Source organism: Rissa tridactyla, chromosome 19 (genome assembly GCF_028500815.1).
Source record: "Rissa tridactyla isolate bRisTri1 chromosome 19, bRisTri1.patW.cur.20221130, whole genome shotgun sequence".
NCBI lineage: Eukaryota > Metazoa > Chordata > Aves > Charadriiformes > Laridae > Rissa > Rissa tridactyla.
In genome coordinates, this window is record NC_071484.1 from 2,239,044 (window position 1) to 2,248,366 (window position 9,323).

At 44.3% G+C, this 9,323-nt stretch overlaps 1 protein-coding gene across 1 annotated transcript; it reads right to left on the reverse strand.

Moving 5' to 3' along the window:
* Nucleotides 1-247: 247 nt before the first annotated feature.
* WNT9B (Wnt family member 9B) lies at nucleotides 248-8,600 on the reverse strand. The gene is made up of 3 exons (XM_054224431.1): nucleotides 8,351-8,600; nucleotides 1,979-2,244; nucleotides 248-724 (listed from the first exon to the last, which is right to left on the reverse strand). The coding sequence occupies exons 1-3, from the start codon at nucleotides 8,424-8,426 to the stop codon at nucleotides 248-250; spliced, it is 819 nt and encodes a 272-aa protein (XP_054080406.1). The 5' UTR covers nucleotides 8,427-8,600.
* Nucleotides 8,601-9,323: the final 723 nt, after the last annotated feature.

Sequence of the window (9,323 nt, forward strand, 5' to 3'; positions counted from 1 at the left end):
GGCTGTCCCCACATTCCCCCCACTCTCTCTCCCTCCCTCCTGATCTGATACCTGACAAAACCTCTGGTTTTCACCCCTCAAACAGGGGCTCTCCCCAGATCAGAGGATCTCAACAATGAGATAATAGGAGCACCGGACATCTTTGGTGCTTGCCTTTGCCCTCACCCCACAGAGAGAGAGTCTCTCTCTCTCTCTCCCTACTGCTTTCTCGTACTCTAGGACTTGCCTTGACCCTCTAGCACCTACTTTACTGCTTGCAGCTGTAGACCACCTCTTCCTGCATGCACTGCTGGCACTCAACATAGCAACACCACTGCACCTGGCAGTGGCAAGAGAAGGTAACCAGCCGGCTCTGGGTGTTATAGCCTCGTCCGCAGCACATGCTGTCACAGTTGCCTTCCCGAGAGCAGGTCCTCCCAGCAGTTCCCAGGGAGTATTTGCTGGGACGACAAAAGCTGGGGGAGTCTTCCACATACACCAGGTCGGTAGAGCGGGGCGAAGCGGGGTGCTTGGAGGAATGGCTGTGTCTCTGTGGGCCAGCCAGCTCTGAGTGTCCCACTGCGTCATTGGTGGTGCTGAAGACCTTGACGGCATCATCGTAGCGCAGCTTCAGCAGTCGTCCAATCTCGTGGAAAGGTGAAAGCTGCTTCCAGCATGTCCGGACAGCACATGAGCCGGAGACACCATGGCACTTGCATGTCGTTTTGAGACCATTTTTCACAGCCTGATAAGGAAGAGAAGTGGTAGTCATTATCTGCCAGGACCATGAGCCTAGTTCTGGGTATAGGTAATACCTCAGATGATTGCAGACAGCCTGGAAGTACTTAGAATCATAGAATCTTTTAAGTTGGAAAAGACCTTTACGATCATTGAGTCCAACCATCAACCCAACACTGCCAAGTCCACCACTAACCCATGTCCCTCAGCACCACGTCTGCCCGGCTTTTAAATCCCTCCAGGGATGGTGATTGCACCACTTCCCTGGGCAGCCTCTTCCAATGCTTGATAACCCCTTCAGTGAAGAATTTTTTCCTAATATCCATCCTAAACCTCCCCTGGTGCAACTTGAGGCCGTTTCCTCTTGTCCCATCGCCTGTTCCTTGGGAGAAGAGACTGACCCCCCCTGGCTACCCCCTCCTTTTAGGGAGCTGTAGAGTGTGAGCTGTAGAGTCACCCCTGAGCATCCTTTTCTCCAGGCTGAACAACCCCAGTTCCCTACTTCAGTTTTATTGGTATTATTCCTATTTTATGGAGGAGAAACTAAAAAAAACCAAACAAACAAAACAGAGGAATGGCTACAGAGTTGACTGGTGAGACAGAGAGCAGCAAGCCTGAACGAGGACATATGGCCGACTGCTGAGTACTGAATAAATTTTTACTAAGTCTATTTGGAATAGCAGGAATAGTCAACCATGAAACTGAGTATCTCCAGCATAGTGGATTCCCTTTGGTAGATTCAAATCAAGAGAGTGATATGTCAGTAGCCTGTAACATGCAGGTCAAAATGCTTGATCTAATGGTCTCCCTGACCCAAACTTGTGACATGACTAGGTCCATAGCAAATTGCCAGCAGACTCATAATGATCTCAAGAGTGTCAACTCTTAATCTACTTCACATGTCACACAACCTCTGAAGATCTCACTGTTCTCAAAACTCCCTGTGTCCACGGCGCAACCCATGGAGTAATTCAGCCAGGGAGTTTTACAGCTGGTACTGTGCTGCCTATTACTGTCACTCCACCTCTGATACCACCAGAGGATACAGGATGCTACTCTGACACTCCAAACATGCAGCTCCTCACACCAGAGTTCAGGAGTCTTTCCAGGGAGCTCTCAGTACCATAAGGTCCACAACACACAGGTAAACAGGTCTGGTTTGTGAGTAGGGGCAGTGAACACCCCTTTCACAAACAGCCTTGGTTAGAAGACTTGCATTGAGTCCTAACTTCTTTCTGGGCCTGCTGATGCAGCTCCTCACCTTGATGCCAACGTTGGTGTTGTGGATGTCAACCTTGGCCCGCAGGTCTTTGCCAATCCTCTTCTGACCCAAGAATTTTTTCAGGAACTTGGTGCTGTATTTGAGGTTGTCTCCACAAACACCCCATTGCCAGGCCTTGCGGTTCTCCAGGTCTGGGGAGTCATCGCAGGTGCAGCGCTCCATGCGCCCAGCACTACACGCTCTGGCCAAGGAGTGGGTGAGAGCTGCAGAAGACACTGCATAGAGGAAGGCAGTTTCCTTAAAACCTGCACAGGAGAAGGATTAGGAGAGGGTAGGAGCAGGAAAGGCAAAATAAGATGTTCATCCACCTCACTGGCTCTCCTGGCTGTCCGTGAACTAAACCCAAGTCAAAAACTTGGAAATACAAAGAGACGAAACTCTTCCATTACCTGCACACTGTTCCTAGCAGACAATCTCAATATCAGGTTTGAGGTGGAGTAACACCCCCGGCTCACCTGGTGGCTGTGACCAATTCAATATGGAGACAGGAGACCACTCATGAATCAAGGGATGGGTGGCAACAGCCAAACAGCCCTGGGAAAATATTCAATTGCAAAAAGCGACAATCATGAAACTCCATTTGTCCTCATCCTCACCACAGAGCTGATAGGTGTGAATAGAAGCCGTCAACCAAAATCATGCTGTGGCTTGAAATCAGGAAATATTTAGTAGAGACTGAAAAAATATTTTAAAAATCTGACCTGTTGTTTAAAAATGTGTTTAAGTGGGACTGGGTTGTCACAGTAGTAGTATTTCAAATGGAAGGATCACATGTAGTTTGAATGGGAAATGTTCCATGCTGAAGAACATCATGTCTTCAATGTGAAGATGTGGGATCAGAGAGGAATGGGTATGTTGATATGGCTGATTCACATCACACAACTGATTCACACAACACTGACTGATTCACACAACTGATTCACACAACACATCAACACTGATTCACACAAATCTGACCTAAATCCCAAAATATTTTGTTTTGATTACTTTCCTCCTCTCCTGTTTAATCCAGGTGAAAATCTTAATATTTCCTCCAGAGTTTATTTGCAGAAAACAAAACTATTAATGGGAAATTGTTTAACAAGTCCACAATTTAGGAAGTAGGGCAAGGAAGAGAAAGACAGATGACTGATGAGGAACTCAGAGTGCAGGAATGGGTAAGATTGGCCAAAATAGAAAAATTGCTGTTTATAATAAATAGAGCACTTGTACAATGCATGGAAGGAAACACAATGAAGCAAACAAATATTCCACATTCGAAAATTCAAAATTTCCTTCCATATCAGAAGGAAAAAGTTTGTTGCCCCCAAAAATGGAAGACAGAGAGAACCACAGAGACCTGATCTAGTCTTGCAGTTAGCCCTGCTCTGAGCAGAGGTTGGAAGGGAGCTCTAGAATTAACCCAGTCCAACCTCAAATCTTTCCATCATTCTGTTCCCTCAAAGAATTTCCATCCAGCTGTAATAATAGATCAGACCATTGACTGCCGAGATCTGGGTGAGGTCACCATAAATCTGACCAGAGAACAGGAAAAACAGTCCTTCTGATAGAAGAAGGATATCAGAGAGAAGAATGAAAAATTGACTAATCATCAAGATAATGGAGATGCTGCATTAGCAAATGGAAGGCAGACATCATAAGAGTTCATTGGAATTACAGAATTTTAGAGGAAAGATCTAGCATCAGTATGGACGTGGATGAAAGAGTCAAGAAAATGAGGAGGAAGTCAAGGAGATCGATCAACAAACTGCTTCCTACCTCGCTGTTTTAGTTGCTGTATCACTGGGACAAGTAACTTGCAACTAAACTCTCTTGTTGATGATGCTCTATAAAATCTCTCAGGCCACTGGAAGAATAATGAAAAAATGTCACCAAATCTGTCAAAAGCTTTGGAAAAGCTGACATGCGACGCAGTCAAGACAGATTACAGATAGCAACATGTGACTCACACATTTTCACCCAGTGGCTAACCCAAAAGAAGGGGCAAAGAGAGGGTAAGATATGTTTGATATTCTAAATCTGAAAAATAATTCCAGTAGCTATCTCCAAATGCTTGCAAGATTCCCAATATCCTATCTGGCATACTGATACCAGAAGAGAGGAGAACATTTTCAAAACACTTTCCCATACCATATAAAGCTAGCAGTACCAGTCAGCTCCACATACCCTGCTAAATCTGACTTTGTGGAATACCACACTGCTTCTGCTATTTCTGACCAGTGATGGTTTGGTTTCTTCTGTGGCACTCCACGTAAGTGCTGGCCAGATTTCAACCCACTTGAAATCAGAGACCATTGCTTGTGGTCAGGCCACTGCAGACAGCAGTAACTGAAGATAACGAGCATACTTTCAAATCGTCTCCTTCTTCTCCCCCCTCCCACCTCCTTTTATGGCAAAGGTCCAGTGTCACCAGGCTCCCAAATGCTTGTTTGAAAAGTCTAAGATGATTCCTTCTACTTTGTCATAAGACACTGACCACCGTCTGTTTAATTGTTTAATTCACAAATCAAGGAGTAAAGGAAAAGCTGAATGGTCCTTAAGCCCTTGTAGAATAACAACCAGCAATAGAGCAGCTGTTGAAGCTGGATTTTCAGTGGGACATAGCACAAATGAGCAGCAATCAGCTCCAACAAGCATGATTTGAGAAGATCTAAATACAGATTTCTCCACGTGTCCTGGTTATCCATCCTCCTGCTATGTCAATGGAGCTCTTGTGACAAGAGCCAGTGGGGCCTGAGCAGATGCCCAGGCTCTCAGGGTCTGGTTTAGGCATGAGCCACTCTCTTGACCCCATTGACTGTGTTGCAAGTGACTAAATGAAATCTTAAACACTTGGTGCGAGGGGGAACATCTAAATGCACATGTCTTTGCTGGGCAGTAGTCAGTTTGGTGCAAATATCCATCACAGAGTTGAATTTCAAGATGTTGAAGCAAGCCAGCTTCCCCTCGTAGGTCCTTATCATAGAATCACAGAATTGTCAGGGTTAGAAGGGACCTCAAAGATCACCTAGTCCCAACCCCCCTGCCCTGGGCAGGGACACCTCCCACCAGACCAGGTTGCTCAGAGCCCCATCCAGCCTGGCCTTGAACCCCTCCAGGGATGGGGCAGCCACAGCTGCTCTGGGCAACCTGGACCAGGGGCTCACCACCCTCATGGTGAAGAACTTCTTCCTAACGTCCAGTCTGAATCGACACATCTCTAGTTTTAATCCATTCCCTCTAGTCCTACCATTACCCGACATCCTAAAAAGTCCCTCCCCAGCTTTCTTGTAGCCCCCTTAAGATACTGGTATGCCACTATAAGGTCTCCTCGGAACCTTCTTTTCTCCAGACTGAACAACCCCAACGTGCATCCTTGCAATTGTCCAAGTCCTCCCCTGAGCTCTCTGGAATTATTTCTTAGCTCAGCAGCCTATAAATACAGAAAAAGGTTTGCTGCAACGGCAAGACACTGTTCTGTGGTGTGGTGTGTTCTAGACCACAAGGAAATCTATAATAGGAGGAGTTTAGCCATGTGGTGATTCTGCCAAAGGAAAGATGCTCAAAGTCAAAGATTTTTCAATGCTACAATAAAGATAGTGGGAGCATTTCAGAGCAAGCGGAAGAGACATCTCTGTGGGGAAAAAACCCAAACAAAAAAAACCAAACAAACGAGCAAACAAAAAAGAGCAGACCAGAAAGATACAGCATTGTACAAAGATTTAGGATGGAAAGTTGTCTCAAGGTCTTTTGTACGACTTCCTGCTCACAGCAGGGCTAGCTCCAACGCAAGATAAAGTTGCTCAGGGTTTGTCCAACTGTATTTTTAAAATCTCCGGTTTGGAAATTCTACATCTCTGAGCCACTGCTCCTGTGCTGCACTATTCCTAGATTCCTCATGACATCAATGAAACCACTGCTTGAAGGTCAAAGAATCCGACCAACATGGAATGGATTGATGGAGGGGAGGATTCTAGAGTGCTCCTTTCTCAAGAAGGATTTTTCTGAGTGTCTGGATCTGAGCTGTCTTTGCTATAGGTATTTATTTTCCCTAAATCACCACATTGTTTGAGTTGAACTACTGCGTACCTCACCTCCAGCGCAATTGGCTGTCTCTATGGCACACCTTGGAAACCGAAAGATCACCGTGGCTTTACAAACCTTTTATAAAGACAACAGCTGTCGCTGTGCAACAAGGTGGCTTGAAATGTCTGTCCAGAATACTTTTCAATCTACCCCTTTTCATGGATTTTTCTTCAAGAAGTGGAGAAGGAATGCAGAAGGATTTTGCATGGATCAGTGCAGAGTAACAGCCACCATAAGTGACTGCAATAGTCATAGAAGGATTGTAGGTTACGCAGAAGGAGTTTCCCAGTTGTATCCAGAGGAGTGTCAATGCAAAACAACAAATGGTGCAGACTGCGAAAATAAACCTGGCATTTCAAAAACCAGAAAGCCCTTGGCATTTTTGTTTTGTTTTTTTTTACTTACTAAAACTATGCAAATACAAGAAAAAAGCTGGCGTGTGTCGAAGCAGGAACCGCATAGGTGATCCCGATCAGTCATAGCAGTTTTTCAGTTGTCACTGCAAATTAAGCGTGGCTTTTCACCTATTACAAAATTGAACGATCTCACTGGGACATAATCTTTTTTCCCCTCTTGCACTCATAAGACCATTAAAGACTGATAAAAAGAGTGCATTTTTCTTTACGTTTTCTCTAGGACTACGGCAATATAAAACTATTTAATCGTTTCTAAAACTCTTCATCACTACTTGGGTGAAAGGAGCATAGTCCTTTGTCTGACCAGCAATTTCCAAGGCAGCAACAAAACAGCAGTAGGAATATGTGAGAAACAGATCAAAAGTGGCAGCTGAAAATGTTCATGTTCTTTGTGAAAGAAACTAATCTATTTGCAAATAAAAGGAAAATGAGAACTACTCATTGCTTCCAGCCAACTGTCCTCTCATATAGGAGATGTATATAGCATACTTTTCTGTATTAAATCATCATTTGATCCTTAAGATTGTGTAATAAAAGTTTTCAAACACTTATCCTCATCTGCCAAAACAGGTTTTAAATTACAGGTGATATTTTATTTTGTCAGTCAGGAGTCCATGGAAATGTTGAGGCATGCCACCATGAGATAATTAAATGTTTTCCAGCTATTTGAAGATGAGGATTATTCAATTGTCATTTTCAAGTTCTTTGAGGTTGATGGAGGTACAGATGTCAGAAAGTCACTAAAAATGATCACAAACAGCTTCTTCCACAGTGTGCTAAAAAATGCACAATAGAGCCTTGCAATGAAGTAAATCTGATCTTGTATCTGCTGGGTTACTAAAATATTAACTTAATATTTACTTTAACACAATTTGATAATTTTTAATGGAAATGTTAGAAAGTTTCAATCCCATTTAAAAAAAAATTAACATTTTTATTTCATCAAAGTTAATATTGGCTTATTCAGCCCCCTTTTTTAAGACCTTAACTTACTAAACGTTATCAAAGGACTGAAACTCAGTAATACTGAAGACTGAAACTTAGTAGATGCTACTAAACATTATCAAAGGGCTGAAACTCGGTAACAGGCAGGTCAGGCATTGTTTGGATGAGGATAGGTTCAGCAGAGTGTATGAGCATGCTCTGGGAGCTTTTATTAAGACAGTTTCAGGGTCTATCTTTATTCTATTTTTCCCAAGCTCTTATAATGTAAAGGATTTATTATGCTCCCTCCTACCTCAAATACAGAACTTAGAGGACATTTTCTTCCTCTAAAGCTTTCTGTGAAGCAGAAGCCAGTGGCTCTTCTGCCCACTCTGTGTGAACTTCTGCAGAAACTCCGAATACACGTGAAAGAGTCTGAGGAGATATTTGTAAACATGCACTGAAATGACTTAAGCCTGATAAATAGCTTTTTCAAACAGTGTATTAGGATTAAATTCTGTATCTGAGAACAACAGAGATTTACATACCAAAATATCAAAAGAGCTAAAAAGAGCATTTTCTTAATAAGTCCCTTGACATAAGGCACTAACCCTTTATTTTTCACAGCATCATTCTTGATTGACAGCCAAGGAAGATGGTCAGTCTAGGAAACTCTGGTCTCGGACAAAAATCCACAAGTCAAGGATGTGAACTTCCTTCTGCTTTTCAATTTGTGACAAACAGCGCATGAAAAATGAGGATAAGGCATATTTTGTGGCAAAAAAATTGCACAGGTCTCATTCCGAGGCAAAACGGATGATCTCTGCACTCCCTGGTCACTGCCCCGCTTTGCTTAATTTGATATTTAATGGTCAATTGAATTTAATAATCCGGGAGCTCGGCACTGAGCAAGATTTGGTACTGCAAACAAAAGACTACCTTGTACCTCGCTTCAGCAGGCTGGTCCGTCCTTCCAGGCTGCAGTTCCAGCGCTCGCTGCGAAACTGGTACTGGCACTCCATGATCCCAAGCCGGATGGCATCCCGCAAGGTCTCTGCCAAGCCAGGCTCCCTCCGGCAAAGCCTCTTCTGCTTGCGGGACAGCTTCAGCAGGTCACACTGCTTCACGTGGACCTTCCCCTGGGCAGCGTTTGTGGAGGGTCCCAGGGATGGGAAGTGGGTCAGAGCTTCTTTCCCAGTCAAGCTGAAAGAAAGCGGAAAAAACAGTGAGTTATGGAAGATGGCTGAGGGAGCTAGGGTTGTTCAGCCTGGAGAAAAGGAGATTAAGGGGAGATCTTCTCTTCTCGCTCTCTACAACTCCCTGAAAGGAGGGGATAGCCAGGGGGGGTCGGTCTCTTTTCCCAAGGAACAAGTAAAAGAACAAGAGGAAACGGCCTCAAGTTGCGCCAGGGGAGGTTTAGGATGGATATTAGGAAAAAATTCTTCACAGAAAGGGTTGTCAAGCATTGGAAGAGGCTGCCCAGGGCAGTAGTGGAGTCGCCATCCCTGGAGGTATCTAAAAGCCGGGCAGACGTGGTGCTGAGGGACATCGGTCAGTGGTGGAATTGTCAGTGTCAGGTTCATGGTTGGACTCAACGATCTTAAAAGTCCCTTCCAACCTGGGCAATTCTGTGATTCTAAGAAAAAACATCAGAGGGAAGGATATTCGAAAAGCTGCTGGTCAGCGTACTTGACCATCTCAGAAGATTAATCAATACAGATTGATTAGATCTAGTATCCCATCTCCACCAAGGCAAAGTAGGAGACTAACACCGTGGGGACAAACAAGAAACGCAGGTGTGTTGTCACCAGCTGCCTCAGGCGGGAAGTTTCTCGACTCCATGAAGAGTTCATGTCTACACCCCTGCAGTTTTGTTTCCTTCGCAGTACATCCACCATCACATACAGAGATTTGTTTTA